Source organism: Hemitrygon akajei, chromosome 2 (assembly GCF_048418815.1).
Source record: "Hemitrygon akajei chromosome 2, sHemAka1.3, whole genome shotgun sequence".
Lineage (NCBI taxonomy): Eukaryota > Metazoa > Chordata > Chondrichthyes > Myliobatiformes > Dasyatidae > Hemitrygon > Hemitrygon akajei.
Window position 1 is genome coordinate 84648180 of NC_133125.1, and position 24339 is coordinate 84672518.

At 41.9% G+C, this 24339-nt stretch overlaps 1 protein-coding gene across 3 annotated transcripts in view; it reads left to right on the forward strand.

Moving 5' to 3' along the window:
• The window catches only part of LOC140714304 (contactin-associated protein-like 5), a 1942527-nt gene that overhangs the window by 1831924 nt on the left and 86264 nt on the right, over positions 1 to 24339 (forward strand). For all 3 annotated transcript variants that reach the window (XM_073025413.1, XM_073025423.1, XM_073025434.1), the window contains one exon: positions 10002 to 10220. In XM_073025413.1, the coding sequence (XP_072881514.1) occupies positions 10002 to 10220 (219 nt within the window). The remainder of the gene's footprint in view (positions 1 to 10001; positions 10221 to 24339) is intronic.

Below are 24339 nucleotides of genomic sequence, written 5' to 3' on the forward strand. Positions count from 1 at the left end.
GCCATGAATTGGGACAGGAGTCCTCGAACTGTTTATAACTAGCATAATTCGCATGAACTCCTATGGCCATTAGACACTATGCCGTGCTTAGATATTATAGTTTTTAAAAAGCGTCAATTGCATGTGTTTGTGTTCAAAAAGCCCTGAATTTTGTCACTGATTGTTGTTGAGAAACAAGCAGTAAGACAATTCGGAACTGTTTTCCTCACTGTGGTTTCAATCATTCAGGCTTGGAGGTGCCAGAATGACCGGGAGTGAAAATGAACTGATTTTACTACTTCAAGTTAGGAACTATGAGAAATTTGAATGTATCAGTATCATCTAGAATGTTACAATGAAAATGAAGATTTGAAGGATGTAATGGTTGAAAGCATTGTACGAAGACTGTCCATTATCTGCATTAGGTGTCTGTGTCAATCAATCAATAGAACACAGCAGTGTATACTGGATAAATTCTTCTGCCGATAACTATTAGAAAATAATACACAGCTTTATAGTACTGTAGTGGCATTGGTAGTGTTCTAATTTATTCTGCATTTCTTTTAAGTACATAATTTATGACTCAGTTAAATGGTAGTTTGTGTTTTTTTTATACCTTTTTAACTATTTCCTTGAAAATTTGGCTATTTGGGTCAGCAGCTTAATTGGGCCAAAATGTACTGATTCGAATTGATAAACAGACTGTATATCAATAAGCTTGAAAGAGTATCAATAACATTTAGACAGATGTTGTTGGAATTTGAGGACCTGAGTTACAGGGATAGGATGAATAGGTTAGAACTTTATTCCCTGAAGCATAGGAGAATGAGTGGCTGTCTTATAAAGGCATACAAAATTATGAGGGGCGTAGATAGGATAAAGAAAAGCAGGCTTTTTCCATCAAGTTGGATGATACTAGAACTGAAAATCATAGATTTAAGGTGAAAGATGAAATATTTAAGGGAAACCTGAGGGGGAGCTTCTTCACTCAGAGGGTGGTGCAAACATGGAACGAGCTGCCAGTAGAAATGATGGATGTGTGTTGAATTGCAACATTTAAGAGAAGCTTGAATAGGTACATGGATGGGAAGGGTATAGTCTGGGTGCAGGAGATGGGTTTAGGCAGTAAAAAAGTTCAGCAGGGACTGAAAGGCCTGTTCCATGGTGTAGTGGTCTATGACTCTGTGATTGGAACTCTGAACCTGAATCTGTGACCTCCACCCATCTCATCATGGGAGTACTCTTTTCTATTCTGGGAGATTTCCAGGTAACATAAGAAGAAACTTAAGAGTATGGCAGCCATACTCGTACTCTTTAAAGAAAGTTGAAGATTAGAGAATGTGTCTTAGGTAAGAAAGGTTGAGTAAACTGGAGGTTTTTATTTGCAGTGAAGGAGGATGAGAGGCATCTTGACAGAGGTGTATAAGATTATAGAACATAGAATAGTACAACACAGTACAGGCCTTTCATCTCACAATGTTGTGCCAACCATTAAACCCTGTCTCCCTATATCCCCCCACCTTAAATTCCTCCATATACCTGTCGAGTAGTCTCTTAAATTTCACTAGTGTATCTGCCTCCATCACCGACTCAGGCAGTGCATTCCATGCACCAACCACTCTCTGAGTAAAAAACCTTCCTTTAATATCCCCTTTGAACTTCCCACCCCTTACCTTAAAGCCATGTCCACTTGTATTGAGCAGTGGTGCCCTGGGGAAGAGGCGCTGGCAGTCCACTCTATCTATTCCTCTTAATATCTTGTATACCTCTATCATGTCTCCTCTCATCCTCCTTCTCTCCAGAGAGTAAAGCCCTAGTTCCCTTAATCTCTGATCATAATGCATACTCTCTAAACCAGGCAGCATCCTGGTAAATCTCCTCTGTACCCTATCCAATGCTTCCACATCCGTCCTATAGTGAAACGACTAGAACTAGACACAGTATTCTAAGTGTGGCCTAACCAGAGTTTTATAGAGCTGCATCATTACCTTGTGACTCTTAAACTCTATCCCTTGATTTATGAAAGCTAACACCCCATAAGCTTTCTAACTACCCTATCTATCTGTGAGGCAACTTTCAGGGACCCCAGATCCCTCTGCTCCTCCACACTACCAAGTATCCTTCCATTTACTTTGTACTCTGCCTTGGAGTTTGTCTTTCCAAAGTGTACAACCTCACACTTCTCCGGGTTGAACTCCATCTGCCACTTCTCAGCCCACTTCTGCATCTTATCAATGTCTCTCTGCAATCTTTGACAATCCTCTACACTATCCACAACACCACCAACTTTTGTGTCCTCTGCAAACTTGCCAACCCAACCTTCTACCCCCACATCCAGGTCATTAATAAAAATCACAAAAAGTAGGGGTACCAGAACCGATCTTTGTGGGACACCACTAGTCACAACCCTCCAATCTGAATGTACTCCCTCCACCATGACCCTCTGCTTTCTGCAGGCAAGCCAATTCTGAATCCACCTGGCCAAACTTCCTTGGATCCCATGCCTTCTGACTTTCTGAATAAGCCTACCGTATGGAACCTTATCAAATGCCTTACTAAAATCCATGTAGATCACATCCACTGCACTACCCTCATCTATATGCCTGGTCACCTCCTCAAAGAACTCTATCAGGCTTGTTAGGCATGATCTGCCCTTCACAAAGCCATGCTGACTGTCCCTGATCAGACCATGATTTTCTAAATGCCCATAGATCCTATCTCTAAGAATCTTTTCCAACAGCTTTCCCACCACAGACGTAAGGCTCACTGGCCTATAATTACCCAAACTATCCCTACTACCATTTTTGAACAAGGGGACTCCAATCTTCCGGTACCATTCCCGTGGACAACATAAAGATCCTAGCCAGATGCTCACCAATCTCTTCCCTTGCCTCGTGGAGCAGTTTAGGGAATATTCCGTCAGATCCCGGGGACTTATCCGTCCTAATGTATTTTAACAACTCCAACACCTCCTCTCCCTTAATATCAACATGCTCCAGAATTTCAACCTCACTCATATTGTCCTCACTGTCATCAAGTTCCCTCTCAGTAGTGAATACCAAAGAGAAGTATTCATTAATGACCTCTCTCACTTCCACAGCCTCCAGGCACATCTTCCAACCTTTATCTCTAATCGGTCCTACCTTCACTCCTGTCATCCTTTTGTTCTTCACATAAATTGAAGAATGTCTTGGGGTTTTCCTTTACCCTATTTGCCAACGCCTTCTCATGCCCCCTTCTTGCTCTCTTCAACCCCTTCTTAAGCTCCTTTTTTGCTACCCTATATTCCTCAATAGCCCCATCTGATCCTTGCTTCCTAAACCTCATGTATGCTGCCTTCTTCCACCCGACTAGATTTTCCACCTCACTTGTCACCCATGGTTCCTTCACCCTACCATTCTTTATCTTCCTCACCAGGACAAATTTATCCCTAACAGCCTGCAAGAGATCCCTTAACATCAACCACATGTCCATAGTTCATTTCTCTGCAAAAACATCATCCCAATTCACACCCGCAAGTTCTAGCCTTATAGCCTCATAATTTGCCCTTCCCCAATTAAAGATTTTCCTGTCCTCTCTGATTCTATCCTTTTCCATGATAATGCTAAAGGCCAGGAAGCGATAGTCACTGTCCCCCAGATGCTCACCCACAGAGAGATCTGTGACCTGACCCAGTTTGTTACCTAATACTAGATCTAGTATGGCATTCCCCCTAGTCGGCCTGTCAACATACTGTGACAGGAATCCATCCTGGACACACTTAACCAACTCTGCCCCATCTAAACCATTGGAACTAATCAGGTGCCAATCAATATTAGGGAAGTTAAAGTCATCCATGATAACACCCATTGGTATTTTTGCACCTTTCCAAAATCTGCCTCTCAATCTGCTCCTCGGTATCTCTGCTGCTACCAGGGGGCCTATAGAATACTCCCAATAGAGTAACTGCTCCCTTCCTGTTCCTGACTTCCAACCATACTGACTCAAAAGAGGATCCTGCTACATTACCCACCCTTTCTGTAGCTGTAATAGGATCCCTGACCAGTAATGCCACCCCTCCTCCCCTTTTGCCCCCTCTCTATTCCTTTTAAAACACTGAAATCCAGGAATATTGAGAATCCATTCCTGCCCTGGTGCCAGGCAAGTTTCTGTAATGGCCACTACATCATAATTCCATGTATGTATCCAAGCTCTCAGATCATCACCTTTGTTCCTGATGCTTCTTGCATTGAAGTACATGCACTTTAGCCCTTCTACCTTACTACCTTTACACCCTTTATTCTGTTTCTCTTTCCTCAAAGCCTCTTTATATGTTAGATCTGGCTTTACTCCATGCACTATACTGGCAGTTCTCACATGACCTTTATCCTCCACCACCTCACTATCTGCTCTAACACTCTGATTCCCCTCCCCCTGCAAATCTAGTTTAAACCCTCTGGAGCAGCATTAGCAAACATTCCCGCAAGGATATTAGTCCACCACCAGTTCAGGTGCAACCCGTCCCGTCAGAACAGGTCCCACCTTCCGTGGAACAAGGCCCAATTGTCCAGAAACGTGAAGCCCTCCCTCCTGCACCAACTTCTTAGCCATGCATTTAGCTGCATTATCTTCCTGATAAGATGTACACACCACTAAACTTAAATGAAAACACAACCCAGAAAAATGAAGAAATTATCACTACAGAAGAAAACGTTAACCAATGGAAGAATGTGACTCTTCTTGAAAGCCATTCCCATGATCTGAGTAGTCTAGATATCGACAAGTGTTAAAATACCTGGCTCAGAGTTGGATACCCCTTCTTAGAAACAGAGAGGTTCGCAGTGGCAAAACAGGACCAGATGGTTAACACAAAAAAAATCAAAAATATATATTAAAAAAAAACAACAAATTCAAGACGATAAATGCAGCAAATGCCAAGTGAAACATGAAACAATCCAAGACATTACAGAATCCTGTAGCAGTTTAACTCAATCTGGTTACTTACACAGGCACAAGCAAGTGGCAAATATTATTCAACAAAATCTTACTTTAAAATACGAACTCATAAATGACACCGTACATTACTATAAGTACAAGCCTGATCCAGTTTTAAAGTCAGAGTCCTGCAAATTATATTACAACTGATCCATTATTACACATAGGACAATCCATAATAACCATCTAGATATAATATTACAGGATACACAAGCAAGAACAACTTACTTAATAGGTAAAGCCAAACACACATAACATATAAAAAATTAATAAGTGAAATATGCTAAATTAAAAGAGGAATTTGAAAGACTATGGAACATGAACAGGGTATACATTGTTCCAATGGTAATAAGTACAGCTGGTTTCAACCTGAAGTCACTACATACTAACATTAAACAATTAGGCCTACACAGCAATATTTTGTAAATCTCCAGAAAGCCACAATATGAAACACCAGTCGAATAGTCCAAAGTTCCTAGGAATTCAAAAATGAATATGCTTGTCTATACCCACACCTCAGATTCTTCCAGCTTGAGCTGAGAAAAAAATAAAATAATAAATGAATAAGTAATATCGAGAACATGAGATGAAGAGCGTTTGGCTATAGGAATAGTTCTGGCATGGGATAAGTGAAGTTGAGTGAAGTTATCCCCTCTGGTTCAAGAGCCTGATAGTTGGGGGTAATAACTGTTCCTAAACCTGATTGCATGGGTAATAGACTCCTGTCCCTCCTTCCTGATGGCAGCTGTGAGAAGAGAGCATGGCATAGTCAGTGGGAGTCTTTGATGATGGATGCTGCTTTCCTGCGACAGTGCTTGGTGTAGATGTGCTCACTGGGTGGGAGTTTTACATATAACCCGTAATAAGTTATGTAAACACCAAAGAATGTTTAATCACACAATCTATTTATAATATTACTAAAATATTTAATACACCACAGGGAGGGCTTTTCCCATGATGGACTGGGCTGTATCCATTAGTTTATTTTGTAGGCATCAACATCTGTCCTACAGACACCATGTTTCTGAAAGCAGATCAGTGAGACTTGTGTGTGCTGGGACCAAAACATACTTCTGTTCCCATCAATATTTCAAATTGACACACATTTGAACAAGATTGACGTCTTTAATTTCATTGACCTGTGTTTGGCATTTAGCAGTGCACGAGAGATTAAATTCAATAAAGTTTAATTAAAAATGGTGACATTTTCCGTAATAACAATAGGTCACTTTTAACAGTAGCTATTTCAGATGTATGCACCCTTTCAATAATAGAATGATTCATAGTTTGAAGAGAAATAATCTTCCAAAAAGAACATACATGTGAGTTAAGCTTATACATGATTTATTTTTCCAGTTGATGGAGATAAAATATCAGAGCAGAACTAAGTCATTCGGTCCATCAAGTCTGCTCCTCTATTCATATGGCTGTTTTTAACTTCCATTTTAACCTAATTCTCCTGTCTGTTCCCCTTAAACTTTGACACCCTTACTTAATCAACAGCTTCTCACCCTCCACTTTAAATATACCCAATGACTTGGCTCCACAGCCATCTCTGGGAATTAATTTCAAAGATTCACCACTCTCTGGCTAAAGAAAATCTTCCTTGTCTCTGTTCTAAAGGGACATCCTTGTATTACAAGGCTAAGCCCTCTGGTCCCAGACTCTCCTATTATTGAAAACATCCTCTGTATGTCCACTCCATTTCAGCACTATACTCAAAGCCCCAGACTGGTGAAGACCAGAGTGCTAAACACCTTTCTCAATGCTCTGTCTAACTGTGAGACTAGTTTCAACAAAATAGGTACTTGTACTCCAATGTCTCTCTGTTCCATTACACTCCCTAGTCATCGTATCAGTCCTACGTTGATTTCACTTTCCAAAATGTGTCACCTCACACTTAACTATACTGAAATTGATTTGCCACTCCTAGGCCCACTTCTCTACCTGATGAAGATCTCTCTGTAATCTACAATAACACTCTTCACTAGCAATAGCACCTTTTCTTCCAGTTTAAGATGGCGCTGGTGAAGCTCAGTGACTACTTGCTAGCAGCAAACAAAACAATGAAAACTATTAACTGCTTTATTAATCACACTTTCTGGTAAACAATCTCTGCAATCAATAGATTGTAACCTCCCTTTCGGAGTTCAGTTTGTGAATCTGACATTATTGCGGTGTGAGCTGATGTCTCAAAGCTGCAGGACAGTTGCGGCATGGCGGGTGTGGACCGAATTGAGGCAGCTTGACCTGGGAATTAAGCAATGCTTGGCCATTGCTGGAGCAAACTTGGAGGTGATTGAATGTGGCAGCACCGAAGTGAGGCAGAACCTGGACTCAAGCCGGTGAGCAAAGAAAGATCCAAGGATTAATCAATTTTAGCTCTGACCAGAATTGGAAAGATGCAAAGGTTCATTTATTATCGAAGTATACAGCACTGAAGTCCTTCTTCTCCAGAGAGCCATGAAATAAAGAAATAAAAGAATGGTAGCACAATCATCAAACTCCAAATCCTTCCTTCCCTCACAAAAAAAAAATTGAACAAAAATGGAATGGACACTTCATCCTCCAAATTCCCATCCTCTGCATGCTAAAAAAAAACCACGAGAAAGTTTGGATAAAAACACAGTATATTAAAAAAACTAAGACCAAATAATATCCATCATCCAAGCCCAAATTCAAAATACCTGGGTAACAGTCTTTGGGCACAGTGGCAGGTCTTTCCCTCCCTGTAGTAGAGTGATCTCACCGGTGATAAAAGGGCAGTCTCCCCTCTCCGTAGTAGAGTGATCTCACCAGTGATAAAAGGGCAGTCTCCCCTCTCCGTAGTAGAGTGATCTCACCGGTGATAAAAGGGCAGTCTCCCCTCTCCGTAGTAGAGTGATCTCACCGGTGATAAAAGGGCAGTCTCCCCTCTCCGTAGTAGAGTGATCTCACCGGTGATAAAAGGGCAGTCTCCCCTCTCCGTAGTAGAGTGATCTCACCGGTGATAAAAGGGCAGTCTCCCCTCTCCGTAGTAGAGTGATCTCACCGGTGATAAAAGGGCAGTCTCCCCTCTCCGTAGTAGAGTGATCTCACCGGTGATAAAAGGGCAGTCTCCCCTCTCCGTAGTAGAGTGATCTCACCAGTGATAAATAAGCAAGCAGCTGGCACTCATTCTTTGCATTCACCTCTGTTTCTAACTCCCTTGTCACTTCGGACGATGGAAGGTTTAAATGGCAAAATGGCATCGAAGTCAGCTTGTACCCCGTTCCCCAGACTTCTTGTCATGAAGTTTCTGCACACTTCCTCTGCCTCCCAGAATGCTCTTGGAGACTGCCGAGCACTGAAGAACCCAAATGATCACCAAACTGCAAATTATAGATTCCAACAGTTCCAGAATCACAATCAAGATGAAATACAATCATCAAGGACATAAAAGATGTGAAATATTGATGCACCATCAATAACTCACTCTGAGACGTAGGAAGCGAGGTATCGGCTTTTATTGACTGGAAGAATGAACAAGACTACATCCTGGGGAATGAGGCTGAGCAACAGGCCTCAGTCGCCTTTATACAGGGGTCTGTGGGAGGAGCCACAGGAGCAGTCAGCAGGGGTCTGTGGGAGGAGCCACAGGAGCAGTCCGGACAGGTATATGTAGTTCACCACAAATATATGGTTTTATGATCTATCCAGAAGTTGTTGACCTAAGGAGCATTGTACACAGGTGCCATCTTAATGACCATTTAAGGGGCCAAATCGAGGTGGTAGAGCCTTAGTCCAGGAGCGAGGAATGACCCGAGGTTTGGTGATTTAAGCGCTGGGCCAAATTGAAATAGTTGGGGTGTCAAGACCGGAAGCGAGAGATGGGCCTGTTCAACTCGCATACTCTGTGAGGTTTACTCATGTCTGTGTTGAGCTGAGGTTGAATTGGCTGCTGGCTTAGTGTCTGTGGACACCCTTTTGTGAACACTTCTGAATGCTGTTTGCTTACTTCTGTTGTTTGCATGATTTGTTTTATGTCTGCACATTGGATGTCGTTTTTTAAAGGGTTCTGTTGGGTTTCTTTGTTTTCTGGCTGCCTGTGAGGAGATGAATCTCAAAGTTGTATATAGTATATGTACTTTGATAATAAATGTCCTTTTAACTTTTAATTTTATGTCAGCTGCAAACTTACTGAACAAGCCTTGTCTATTTGCATCCAAATCAACTATTTCAATAGTACAAGAATCCCAGAACTGATCTCTGGAGCACATCACTGGCCGCCGGTCTCCATCCCACAGTTAACCACTACTGTCCACTTAGCCCATAAAACATAGAAGCAGAATTAGGCCATTCAGTCTATTGAATCTGCTCAACCATTTGATCCTACTGCTTCCTACCTGTGAGCCAATTTTGAGTCCACCAAACTAGCTCCTTTGGATTGAATGGGACCTAACCTTCCACATCACCCTACCATACAGGACCTTGTCAAAGGCCTTACTAAAGTCCAGGTAGATGACATTCACTACCCGACCCTCATTGACCTTTGTGGTTCACTCTTCAAAAACTCAAAAACTTTTTGCTTCAGTCTTTGTTTCTCACTCTATGGTGTAGATTTAAGTTCATTTTATGCTTCTTGTGTTGTTTACACCTATATTCCTGTGGTGGTACTGCAGGCAAGTTTTTCTTTGTACCTGAACCTCACTGTAATTGTGCACATGACAATAAACTGGACTTGACTTGAAACGGCTATATTAAATTGTCCTTTTGTGTAAGTGGCAAAATACCCAAAGGGGTCTGAGGTAGTGTGGGACTATGGGGAGAGAAACTGAGGTGGTTGTGATGGATATTCATTGTCCAGGACAGCTGGTCCATAGTTGAGGCTGGCTGCTCAAGAGTTACCATTGGCAAAGTAAGTTCAGGTGTTTTGCCGGCACGGAACCAAATACCATTACACAATGGAAGTGCTGCCTTTGCTTTACCTGGATGGTATTTTGTGTATAACATTAATATAAATATTTCATCTTCTTCAACTGCTATCTAACATACTATTAACCAGTTCTTGTGCTCTTCCACCTTTACAGATATCGGCAATCTTGACCAGGAGATACTGAATGCCAATGCACAGGGTTTTGTTGGCTGCCTCTCTTCAGTTCAGTTCAATTGGATCGCTCCATTAAAGGTGGGACTACGGCACTTCACCTCTTCCCCAGTGATTGTAAAAGGGGATCTGGTTGAATCTGACTGTCGAACATCAGTGATGACTGAACCAATAGCTGTGACTACCGCACTTTCATTTGCAGGTACTTCTGAATTAATATGTTAGTAGAAATTTAGATAAGTTTAAAAAAAAGCTTCAGGTGAACCAGTCAGATGACATGCTGTGGAAAGTCTAGGATCAGAAGTTGCAGCCTCAGGATAGAACAAAAATGAGGAAGAGATTCTGTAACCAGAGGTTGGTGAATCTGTGGAATTCATTGCTACAAAGGCCTATGGAGGCCAGGTCGTTGGGTACATTTAAAGTGGAGATTGATTAGTTGTTGATTAGTAAAGACATCAAAGGTTATGGGGAGAGATGAGGAGAATGGAGTTGAGAGGGAATAATAAATCTGGCATGGTCTTATGGTGGGCAGAATGGGCCTATGTCTTAAGGTAATAGCCTCATGTGCATCCAATTTTCCTAATATTCTCCTGCTCTTCTCTTCCCTCATCTATTAGCTGATGTGTTTGTACAGGTGTTATGTTACTGATCTAGAAATTTAGTGGACTGTATCCATGACACTTGAGTTCAAAACAACAATATATTCATGTTCAGTTATATAAACCAAGAAGAAAGGGCTAAGTGTTTGAAAGGGCAAAGGTGACTGGGGAATTACTGCAATTACTGTTTAAAAGAAAACCTAGTTTATGAATGCCATCTGCTGTTATTAATTACCAGTGTAGCAAGCCATGCAGTTCAAGGGCAACCAATGCCGGACCTGTTAATGATTCTCTTATCGTTGAGTAAATAAGATGCTCATGCAAGCTTTGTGTAGCAAATTATCCATGGCAAATCAACACCCATCTATATGCAGTGCAAGTTTTTACACCCAGATTGGTAGGTGCCTAGAACATGCTGCCAGACCAACACACATAAAAGATTCATAGGACTGGTTTTGAGGAAAGAAAGGGGAGTTAAGAGTCAGGGATGTGGGAAAATAAGAGGACAGACAATAGTCTAAGGCCACACTCCATTTTTGAACACTAACAATGTAAAAGTGGTCGAGTGTCAGGCCTGGGTCACTGTCTCCCACACCCGCAGATCAGCATGTCATTGTTGAGTTCGGCGAACAAAGTTCCATGCATGAGGGCTCATCCTGGGTTGTTAATTGAGCTCGAGGGTCATTTGAAGTCCAGATGTTGAAGCCCAAAGATCATCAGAAGTCTACATCAAAACCCAAAGGTCGATCAGAAGGCCAAAGGTTGAAATCCAATGGTGGGAACCCTAAGTCTCCAAATCTCTGTGAGTCCACTGGAGAAGTTAGAACATAGAAGAGTACAGCACAGCAACAGGCCATTTGGCCCACAATGTTGTGCCGATCCAGCTGAAAAACAAATCAGAAACATCCGAACACTAATCCCTTCTACCTACACCATGTCCATATCCTTCCATCTTTCTCACATCCATGTGCCTATCCAAACATTTCTTAAAAGTATCTAATGCATTTGCCTCTACCACCATACCAGGCACAATTGGGAGCATCCTGACTGGCTGCCTGGTATGGGAACGATACTTCCCTCAATCGCAGGACTCTGCAGAGAGTGGTGTGGACAGCCCAGCACATCTCTAGATGTGAACTTCCCACTATTCAGGACATTTACAAAGACAGGTGTGTAAAAATGGCCCAAAGCAACATCGAGGACCTGAGTCACCCCAACCACAAACTGTTCCAGCTGCTACCATCCGGGAAACAGTACTGCAGCATGATCGGCTCTGGGTCAGCTTCTTCCACCAGGCCATCAGACTGATTAATTCATGCTGACACAACTGTATTTCTATGTTATATTGACTGTCCTGTTGAACATACTATTTATTATAAATTAGTATAAAATTGCAATTGCACATTTAGACAGAGATGTATATGAAGGATGTAAGTCATAAAGTCAATTCAATTCAGTGCATTCCAGTCAACCACAACTCTCTGAGTAAAAAGCTTTCTCCTCACATCCACCTTAAACCTACCTCCTCTCACCTTGAAAGCATGGCAAACTCAAGAAAATCTGCAGTTGCTGGAAATCAAAGTAATGCACACAAAATGCTGGAGGAACTCAGCAGGTCAGGTAACATCTATGGAGAAGAGTAAAGAGTTGATGTTTTGGTCCGAGACCCTTCATCGGCACTGGGAAGAAGAGATAAGAAGTCAGAGTAAGAAGTGGTGGGGGGGGGGGGGGGGGGGGAAGGAAGAGGTACAAGGTGGCAAGTGACAGGTGGAACCAGGAGAGGGAGAGGTGAAGAAAGGAATTGGAAAGTTGATTGGTGAAAGAGAAGTGGAATCTGATAGGAGAGGACATGGGAGAAAGTGAAGGGTGAAGAGCACCAGAGGGAGTGATGGGCAAGTAATGAGATAAGGTGAGAGAGCAAAATGGGAATGGGGAATGGTGAGGGGGGGGGGGGGCAAAGCAATTACTAGAAGTTCGAGAAATCAATGTTCATGCTATCAGGTTGGAGGCTATCCAGACAGTATATACGGTGTTGCTCCTCCAACCTGAGTGTGGCCTCATTGTGACAGTGGAGGAGGCCATGGACTGACACATTGGAATGGGAAGTCGAATTGAAGTAGGTGGCCACTGGGAGAGCTCACTTTTTATGGTGGGTGGAGTGTAGATGCTCGATGAAGCCATCTCTCAATCTACATCAGGTCTCACCGATATACAGAAGGCCATACCGGGAGCACCAGGTACAGCAGGTGACCCCAACAGCCTCAAAGGTGAAGTTTTGCCTCACCTGGAAGAATTGTTGGGGGCTCTGAATTATAGAGAAGGGGGAGATGTAGAGGCAGGTATGGCACTTGTTTCTGCTCACAAGGATAAGTACCAAGAGGAGATCAGTGAGGAGGGATGAAAGGACAAGGGAGTCATCTAAGAAGTGATCCATGTGGAAAGAGGAAAGTGGAGCAAAGGGTGCTTTGTGGTGGAATCTTGTCGGGGATGTTGCGAGAGGTTTTGGGACCCTTATTTGATAAAAAATATGCTGCCAATGGAGAGAGTCCAGAAGAGCTTCAGGAGAATGACTCCTGGAATGAAAAGATTAACATATGAGGAGTATTTGATGGGTCTGGGCCTGTATTTGCTGAAGATTAAAAGATTGGGGGGGGGGGGTGTATCCTTGAAACCTGTCCAATATCGAAAGGCCCAGATACAGCAGATGTGGAGAGAACATTTGGTATGTCTAAAATGGAGCTTGATAGGTTCTTGATTAATATTGGTGTCAAAGATTATGAGGAGCAGGCAAAAGAATGGAAGATGAAAGGGTAAATATATCAGCTGTGATAGAAAAATGGAGCCTAACTCAAAGTTCAAAATTATTCTGCTCTCAGGATGAGGCTTTTCATTCTAGAATCTTCTCTCAGGATAAGCCTTTTCATTTCAGAAGGAAGGAGATCTAGTCCTTTTCCAAAGAAAGGGGCTTCCCTTCCTCCACCATCAACTCTGACCTCAACTGCATCGCTTCCATTTCACGCAAGTCTGCTCTTACCCCATCCTCCTACCACCCTACCAGGGATAGGGTTCCTCTTGTCCTCACCTATCACCCCACCAGCCTCTGCGTCCAGCACGTAATTCTCTGAAACTTCCGCCACCTCCAACTGTATCCCACCACCAAATACATCTTTACTTCCTCGCACTTTCTGCTTTCTACAGGGATCGTTTCCTTCATGAATCCCTTGTCCATTCGTCCTTTCCCACTGATCTCCTTCCTGGGACTTAACTTTGCAAGCAGAGCAAGTGCAACACCTGCCCCTATACCTCGTTCCTCACTGCCATTCAGGCCCCCAAACAGTCCTTCCAAGTGAGGTGACACCACCTGTGAGTCTGTGGGGTCATATACAGTGTTTGGTGCTCCTGGTGTGGCCTTCTGTATATCAACGAGATCCAACGTAGATTTGGGGACTGCCTTGCTGAGTATTTACGTTCCGTCCACCAGAACATGTGGGATCTCCCAGTGGCCACCTATTTTAATTCCACTTCCCATTCCCATTCCAATATGTTCATCCAAGGCTTCCTTCGCTGTCATGATACGGTCACACTAGGGCTGGAGGAACAACAACTTACATTCCATTTGGGTAGCCTCCAACCTAAACATCGATTTCTCAAACTTTCAGTAATCCCTCCCCCCACCTCACGATTTCCCATCCCCTTTTCCCTCTCTCATGTTATCTCCTCACCCATCCATCACCTCCTTCTGGTGTTCCTCTCCCCCCCCCCCACCCCCCATTTTTCTTTCTTCCATGGCCTTCTGTCTCTTTCACCAAGCAACTTCCTAGTTCTTTGCTTCATCTCTCCCTCTTCACGTTTCACCTGTCACCTGGTGTTTCTTTCTCTCCTTCCCCCAACTTTCAAAACTACTCCTCAGCTTTTTTTTTCCCCAGTCCTGCCAAATGGTTTTGGCCCGAAATGTTGACTATATTTTTTTCCATAGATGCTGCCTGGCCTATTGAGTTCTTCCAGCATTTTGTGTGCATTGCTCAGATTTCCAGCATCTAGAGATCTTCTCTTGTTTGTGGTTCAAAATCAATTTATTATCAAAGTACCTGTATGTCACGATATACAATGCTGAGATTCACTTTTTTGCAGACCTTCACAGTAAATTCAGGAAACACAATAGAATCAATGAAAGACCTCACCCAACAGGACAAACAACCAAGTTGCAAATAAAAAAGAGGAAAAATAAATCAGCAAAAAATATCAAGAACATGAGACGAAGAGTCCTTGAAAGTGAGTGTATAGCTTGTGGGAACAGTTTAGTGTCGGGCCAAGTGAAGTTGAGTGAAGTTATCCCTTCTGGTTCAAATGCCTGATGGTTGAAGGGTAATAACTGTTCTAAAAAATGGTGGCCAATGCCATTCATCAGGACCTCCTACTGAGGTTCTCCATGCTTCCACAAATGGGAAAATTCATTTTCAATCCTTCAAGGAAGTGGCTGCAAAAATAGTAAATCATCTTGAGGTCCTAGGGCTATCTACACTGTCTTTAATCTCACCAGCTAACCTAGCATCATTGTCAAATGTTCTTGACATCATGATATAATCCAAACCCATCATGGGAAAGGCACAGTGAAGAAGCAGTACTGACCTCCTGCTTGGCACAGATAAAAACATAACAGTTCCTGCTTTTATACCCTCAGTAACTGTTTATTTGATACACCTGTATCCTGGTCGTTAATCAGACAATCATGTGGCAGCAACTCAGTGCATGAAAAAAACATGCTGACATGATCAAGAGGTTCAGTTGTTGTTCAGATCAAACATCAGAATGGGGAAGGAGTGTGATCCCAGTGGCTTTGACTGTGAATGATTCGGGTGCCAGAGGGAGTGGTTTAAGTATCTCAGAAACTGCTGGTCTCCTGGGATTTTCATGCACAATTCTCTGGAGTTTACAAAGAAGGGTGCAGAAAACAAAAAAAAATTCTGTGAGTGGCAGTTCTGTGGGCAAAGGCACCTTGTTAATGAGAGAGGTCTGAGGAGAACAGCCAGACTGGCTTAACCTGACAGGAAGGCAACGGTAACTCGAAACACCACAAGCATCTCTCAATGCACAACACATCAAACTTTGAAGTGCATGGGCTACTGCAGCAGAAGACCATGACCGTTCACTGAGTTGCCACTTTATTAGAAACAGGAGTTATCACATTATCACATTATCAATCCTAAACAATCATGGGAAGGTCTAGTGCAGAAGCCATACTGACCTCCTGCTGGGCACAGATAAGTACATAGCAATTAAAAATCAAATTTCGTTTCAGACTTTTTCCTTCAGAATTTAAAACTGAATGCATCCCAATTCCCTATTAAAGTTTGTCCTGACCTTAGCATAAGTGCACTGTGCAATTAGTAGGATACAAATTAGCTTTCATTGCACTTCTTTTCTTTTGGAATATTCCCCATTATTGCTCAATTATGAAGGCCAGATAAATGAGTAAAAAAGCATGGAGAATTAAGGAGATTTCTACTTCAAGGCAACCTTATCGATTTAAAATGAAGTTATGCAACAGCAGAGACACCATTTTGAGGATGTTTCTTTTGTGATCTTTTATAATGTATAATCATTACACTCCAATACAAAGACAAAACAGTAAAATGCGTGTAAAAAGGAAGAGAGTTGAAATTAGTCCATTAGAGTTGAAACTTCCTGAGTATTAATGTGAAAGAGGGACACTAAATCATGCCATGAGAAATAGATAATCAAAGGGATGTTGTGCGGGAAGAACTTCAACAATATTTATCGCTAGAGAAAATCTGGTGGGGCTTAAGTACCGTAAACCTGACGGCCAACATTCTTAGTTATTAAGAGTCTGCGGAGATTTGGTATGACATCAAAAGCTTTGACAAACTTCTATAGCTGTGTAGTGGGAAGTGTACTGACTGGCTTCATCACAGCCTGGTATGGGAACACCAATGCCTTGGAACAGAAAATGCTACTAAAGGTAATGGATTCAGCCTAGTACATCATGAGTAAAGCTCTCCCAACCTTTGAGCACATCTATGTGAAATATCGTCACAGGAAAACAGACTCCATCATCATATATCCTTACCACCCAGGCTATGCTTTTTTTCTCACTGCTGACATCAGATAGAAGGTACAGGTGCCTCGAGTCACACCTCCAGGTCTAAGAACAGTTATTACCCCTTAATTATCAGACTCTTAAGCAAAAGTAGATAACTGCACTCTTGTATTGAGATGTTCCCACAACTAATGATCTCACTTTAAGATCTTGTTATTTCATGATCTCATTATTTATTGCTAGTTACTTATATTTTCATTTGCACAGTTTGTTGTCTTCTATGCTCTACTTGCTCTTTCATTAATCCTATTTATAGTTACTGTTCTATAGATTTGCTGAGTATGCCCGCAGGAAAAAGAATCTCGGTTGTATGTGGTGACATGTATGTACTCTGATAATAACTTTTAATTTGACTGCTTTGACATTGACTTTGGATACAAAGATAATAGACAGGTTGTTTGCAACATTGCATGTGTGCTTTCGCTTGACAACTGTTGACGGCTTGTTCTTGCTGAAAGCACCCATGCATCCTCAGTTTACAGGCATGTCACTTAGGGCTCGGGTTATATTATATTTCTTCTGTGTGAGTGTATGTTTACTGATATATGTGCTATATGTGCCTTGAACTTTGTGAGTGACTGTTGGTATTGAGGTTGCACCTTGGCCCCAAAGAAATGCTATGGGTAATTATGTCTGCTTGGAAGATAATTAAACATGAATTTAAACAAACTGTTACGTAATCTAACAACCCCCCCTCCATATTACGGAGAGGTTCTGGAGCACAGGAACATGACTAATATAATGCCACTATTCAGGGAATGAACCTTATTTAACCTGATACCATCTTTTGGGAAGAAAATATTGGAATCCATTTTCTTTTCCTTGCATTATTTATTTATTTTAATATATTATTGTAACGTATAGTAATTTTTTATGTCTGGTATTATACAGCTGCAACAAAACAACAAATTGTACATAGGTCAGTGATAACAAACTTGATTCTGATTCGAAAAGCAGCTCATTTAGAAAACCATCAAACAATCAAAAAGAGTTAATCTGATTTTATGAAAGAGATTGCTGTTTCACAAATTTGATCAAAATGCCTGAAGATGTAGCATACATTGATAAATTGATTTATTATTGTCACATTCACTGAAGTACAGCGGAAGCCTGTGTGCATGATTTCCATACAGATTAGTTTATTACAACAGTGCATTGAGGTAGCAGAAGGTAAAATCGGTAACAGAATGCAGAATAAAATATTGCAGTTGCAGAGAAAGTGCAGTGCTGGTAAACTATAAGGTTTAAGGCCATAATGAGATAGTGTGTGAGGTCAAGAGTCCATCTTACTAAGGAACTGTTCAGTAATCTTATAGCAGTGGGATAGAAGCTGTCCTTCAGCCTGGTGTTGTGTGTTTTCAGGCTTTTCTATCTTCCGCCCAGTGAGAGAGGGGAGAAGAGAGAATGTCGGGGTAAGTGGGATCTTTGATTAGCTGATTTATTGGGGCAGCAAGAAGAGCTGACAAATTCCATGGAGGGGTGGCTGGTTTCCATGATGTGCTGAGCTGTGTCCACAACTCTCTGCATTTCTTTGAGGTCACGGGCAGAGCAATAACCATACCAGCTGTGATGTAATAAAAACTGGTGAGCCTGCCAGATTACAAGGTAAATAAAAGGAAAGCACTAGTTATAGTGACATTCAAGATGTTTTCATATGGGCTCATGAAGATGTATTATGTGCAGACAGAATGGATTAGTCTGATTTGGCATTTGGCATCACACTCAGCACAGACATTGTGAGCTAAAGGGCCAGTGCCTCTGTTGTACTGTTCCATGTTCCATGGTGTTCTGATTTCCAGATGGCATTCAATAAGGTATCACATAAAGAGATTGTTGCACAAGGTAAAAGCACATGGTACTGTGGATGATATATTAGTTGAGGAACAGAAAGCAGAGAATGATGGTCAAAGCTTCACTTAACCAGCGAGGTGCCACAAGGAGCTGAGGAACACAAAGAGCCTGTGAAAGGATGCAGATAGCTTCAAGAGTGAGTAAAATCTTGGCGCATGGAATGACAGTGCAAATGAGGCCTCTGTTACTGAGGGTCAACCGTGAAGGCTGCATCCTAGCTATGTACATTCGATAAGTAAGTACTTAAACCAGGGCAGCACGATATGGAGAGCAAGCTGCTGCCCATGCAGCAGGCTCCCCTCTGCACACAGCTAATAAACACAAAGGAACGGCAGAGTCCAATACAGTTTGGCACCAGCGGCATCAGAGGAGTTGCTAACCAATGCCGAACACTGAGGCAGACCTGATTTTTCCTTGGGATTTCCTGTATGGAAATCATGCAATATAACATGAGAAAATGTGGGATTTACACTTTTAGCTGGAAGACTGAAAAGGCAAATTATTATTTGAGTGAGATTGCAAAATATATCACTGAGAATGGATTTCAATGTCTTAGTAGATGAAACACAAATGCTCAGGATGCAGGGGTATATCAAGTCATTGGGAACATTAATAAAATTGGAAGGAGTATGGGCTATAAAAGTAGGGAAGTTCTACTTATTTACTTACTTACCCACTTTCTTAGAGATACAGCATGAAATAGGCCCTTGTAGCCCTTCAAGCTGTGCCGCCCAGCAACCCAGGATTTTACCCTCACTTAATCATGGGACAGTTTACAATGGCCAATTAACCTACTTACCTTTTGAAGAGATTTTAAGTAGGATAGATGAAGGGCATACAGGGGATGTTTTATATTTGGACTTTATGAAGGCCTTTGACAAGGTGACACACATGAGTCTGCTAACCAAGTTAAGAGCCATGGTGTTACAGGAAACTTGTTAACATGGTTAGAGTAATGGCTGATTGGTAGGAGGCAGTGAGTGGGAATGAAAGGATCCTTTTCTGGTTGGCTGCCAGTAACTAGTGGTACTCCGCAGGGTTCAAGATCTTAAGATCTTAAGATCTTAAGGCACAAACTAACGGAGATGGGAGTAGACTCTCACATGGTGGATTGGATAGTGGACTACTTGACAGATAGACCTCAGTATGTGCGGTTGGGAGACTGTAGGTCTGACACGGTGGTCAGCAGCACAGGGGCGCCGCAGGGAACTGTACTCTCTCCGGTCCTGTTCACCCTGTACACATCAGACTTCCAATATAACTCAGAGTCCTGCCATGTGCAGAAGTTCGCTGATGACACGGCCATAGTGGGGTGTGTCAGGAATGGACAGGAGGAGGAGTATAGGAAACTGATACAGAACTTTGTGATATGGTGCAACTCAAACTACCTGCGTCTCAATATCACCAAGACCAAGGAGATGGTGGTGGACTTTAGGAGATCTAGGCCTCATATGGAGCCAGTGATCATTAATGGAGAATGTGTGGAGCAGGTTAAGACCTACAAGTATCTGGGAGTACAGTTAGATGAGAAGCTAGACTGGACTGCCAACACAGATGCCTTGTGCAGGAAGGCACAGAGTCGAATGTACTTCCTAAGAAGGTTGGCGTCATTCAATGTCTGTAGTGAGATGCTGAAGATGTTCTATAGGTCAGTTGTGGAGAGCGCCCTCTTCTTTGTGGTGGCGTGTTGGGGAGGAAGCATTAAGAAGAGGGACGCCTCACGTCTTAATAAGCTGGTAAGGAAGGCGGGCTCTGTCGTGGGCAAAGTACTGGAGAGTTTAACATCGGTAGCTGAGCGAAGGGCGCTGAGTAGGCTACGGTCAATTATGGATAACTCTGAACATCCTCTACATAGCACCATCCAGAGACAGAGAAGCAGTTTCAGCGACAGGTTACTATCGATGCAATGCTCCTCAGACAGGATGAAGAGGTCAATACTCCCCAATGCCATTAGGCTTTACAATTCTACCGCCAGGACTTAAGAACTTTTTAAAGCTATTATTAATGCTTTTTGAGATGGTGATTTAGATGCATATCATATTTTTTTATTTTTATTTTTTTTACTGAGTTAAGTATTGTATGTAATTAGTTTTGCTACAACAAGTGTATGGGACATTGGAAAAAAGTTGAATTTCCCCATGGGGATGAATAAAGTATCTATCTATCTATCTATCTATCTATCAGTGTTGGGACCGCTTCTTTTTATGCTGTGTATCAATAATTTAGATGATGTAATAGATAGTTTTGTTGCCAGGTTTGCAGACGATATGAAGATTGGTGGAGGGGCAGGTAGTGTTGAGGAAACAGGCTGCAGAAGGACTTAGGCAGATTAGGAGAATGGTCAAGAAAGTGGTAAAAGAAATGCAATGTTGGAAAATGTATGGTCATGCACTTTGGTAGAAGAAATAAATGTGCAGACTATTTTCCGAAGGCAGAGAAAATCCCAAAATCTGAGATGCAAAAGGACTTGTGAGTCCTTGTGCAGAACATCATAAAGGTTAAATTGCAGGTTGAGTCGGTGGTGAGAAAGACAAATGCAATATTAGCAATCACTTCAAGAGGTTTAGAATACAAGAGCAGGGAAGTAATGTTGAGGCTGTATTAGGGTATAAGGCACTGATGAGGCCTCACCTTGAGTACTGTCAACAGTTTTGGGCTCCTCATTTAAGAAAAGATGTGCTGGCATTGGAGAGGGTTCAGAGGAGGTTCACAAACATGATTCCATGAATGAAAGGGTTATCATATGAGGAATGTTTGATAGCTCTAGATCTGTACTTGTTGGAATTTAGAAGGATAGGAGGAATTTCATTAAAACCTTTCAAATTTTGAAAGGCTTAAGCAGAGTAGATATAGAAAGGATGTTTCCCATGGTGGGGGAGTCTCGGACAAGAGGGTGCAACCTCAAGATAGAGGGGCGTCCATTTAAAACACAGATGGGGAGAAACTTCTTTAGCCAGAGCGTGGTGAATTTGTGGAATTTATTACCACAGACGGATGTGGAGGCTTGGTCTTTGTGTGTATTTATGGCAGAACTTGAGAGGTTCTTGATTGGACACAGCATCAAAGGTGACAGGGAGAAATCTGGCAAGTGGGGTTGAGGAGGGGAAAGAAAAGGATCTACAATGATTGAATGGCGGAGAAGACTCAATGGACCAAATGGCCTAATTCTGCTCCTATGCCTTATGGCCTAACTGGTATGTCTATGGACTATGGGTAGAAAATGAAGCACTCAGGAAAAAGCCCATGTATTCTACGGGCAGCATGTACAAACCTTTTACAAAGGACGCCAGAACTGAAATCTGAACTCCGATGCCCTGAGCTGTAATAGTGCCGCATCAACTGCTACGTTCCTGTGGGGCCCTGACACAAATTTATAGATGTCGGAGAGATAGTAGTTGGGATACTGCATACAGTTTTCATCTTTGTATTTAAGAAAGAACACACCTGCATTAAAGACAATCTGGAGAAGATTTACTTTGGATCCATAGAATGGAAGACCTGTTGTTTGAAGAAAGATTGTAAAGGTTGGGAGTTACACTCATTGGAGGACAGAAGATTGAAATTTTTTTTTGGAGATATAATAGATGCTGAGGGGGTCTTACTGAGTGGGAGCTACAGGGATATTTCCTTAAGAGGTGTATCTGGAATGAAGGGCTTGTTCTCAGAGTAGAGGAATTGTCTATTTAAGATTGGTATTAGTATTAGTTCATTATAGTCAAATGTACCAAGATTCAGTGAAAAGATTGTCTTGAATATTGATCAAATCATTGTACAGCACCTTGAGCTAAAGTAAGATAATACTACAAAAATACAGAATAAAGTGTAAAAACTACCAATAAAATGCAGTGTGTGTAAATGATAAAGTGCGAGATTATGACAAAGTAGAAAGTGAGGCTAGGAGTCCATCTTATTGTAGAAGAGGTCCATTCTAGAGTCTGATAACAGCAAAATTGAGCTGCTGTTGAGTCTGGGAGTATGTTTTCAGGTGAAGTTGAGGAGGAATTTATTCTTTCACAAGATTGTCTTTGAAATTTTATCACCATTGACGTGGAGATGCAGAATCATTAAGACCAACAGAACCACGATGGAGTCAAGCGGTTTGGGGAGCAAGTCTGATATTGAACCCAAAATTAGGTTACCTTCAATCTTATTTAATAGTTGATCTGTTTCAAGGGGCTGATTTGCTTAATTTTACCCCTGTTTCTAAGTACATAGAGAGTAAGGACCATTCCTAGCTGCTCTTGAGAAAATGGTGAAGTTAATGCAAAGATTAACCAATAAAAGAGTTATCAAACTATTGAATAGGCTTTTTATGCATAAGTGTACCACCTTTAAAATATTGCAATTGTATTTAAAACCCAATTGGAAACAATACAACACAATTCTTAGTAATTTAATATTCTATTGTTTTTTCCTGTAGGAATAATACTTATTTCAATATCACTGACATAAATAAAACATTATGCAGTTTTGAGCCTGAAATTTACATTTTATTGTTCATTTTTCAATAGTGTTTCAGGAGCTTCAGCTGAAGGTGGCAAGGTAGCAGGTTTTATGTTTTAATTCATTTGTTTCAAAGCAAGCTGCTGGTCCTCCTGTAGGCAACTTGCCTCAGTGAGGTCTCCATTCTGTCTTCTCCTGATTCCCTCAAGGCTCAGTTTTTGATGGCTTTCCATTTCCAGTTCAGGTTTATCGTCCAGAGGATTGTTGTTTCATTTGTTTATATAAATATATATACATACATAACCAAATGAAACAACAATCCTCTGGACCATGGTGCACCCAAAAACATATCACACACAACACAAAAAATGAAATATTACCATAATTGAGTTAATAAAATATTATTCAAAATGCATGTGGTGCACAGCACAGGTAAACAGTAAACAACTCACTGTCGGATCTCAGTGGTGGCAGGGTATTCATTAGTCCCACTGCCTGAGGGAAGAGGTTGTTACTCAGTCTGGCAGTCCTAGTGCTGATGCTCCTGTATCTCATTCCTGATGGTAGCGGGTCATAGAGATTGTGGAATGGATGGCAAGGATGCTTAATAATCTCAGAGTACAGGCAACATGGGAACATCCTCCAGAACATTAATTTCCAATAGCACCCTGAGGAAAGCTTGCTTGAATTCAGCAGCACCTCCCAATTTACCTATAATTTGACTAGTTTCTTGTCCAGCATCTAGTACTAGGTGAGCATAAACTTCCTTAGCTAACATCCTCTGGTGTAATTTAGAAGAATGAGGCCGGTGGGGGGTGGGTGTAGTGGTGGGGAGATTGTTGGATCACCTATTGAGTATTGAAAGACCAAGACGGAGTGAATATGGAGGGGATATAGCGGAGGAGTCTATGACCAGAGGGAAAAGTCTCAGAGTACAAGGAGGTCCCTTTAGAACAAAGATGAGGAGGATTTTCTTTAGCCAGAGGATGGTGAATCTGTAGAATTCATTGTCACAGGCGACTGTGGAGGCCAAATCATGGGTATATTTAAAACAGAGGTTTCTTGATCAGTAAGGGGGGGGGGTCAAAGGTTACAGGAGAAAACATGAGAATGAGGCTGAACAGTGATTCAGCCATCACTGAATAGCTGAGCAGACTCCATGGGCCAAATAGTCAATTCCGCTCTAATGTTTCATGGTTCTTAAGTCTAACTGTTAGGAGTGTAGACACCATTGTCATTAGTTCTCTTTGCAAACTTGTGGCATTAAATCCATCTTTTTCGCTGACAGCTGTTTGATCTAGTGAGAATCC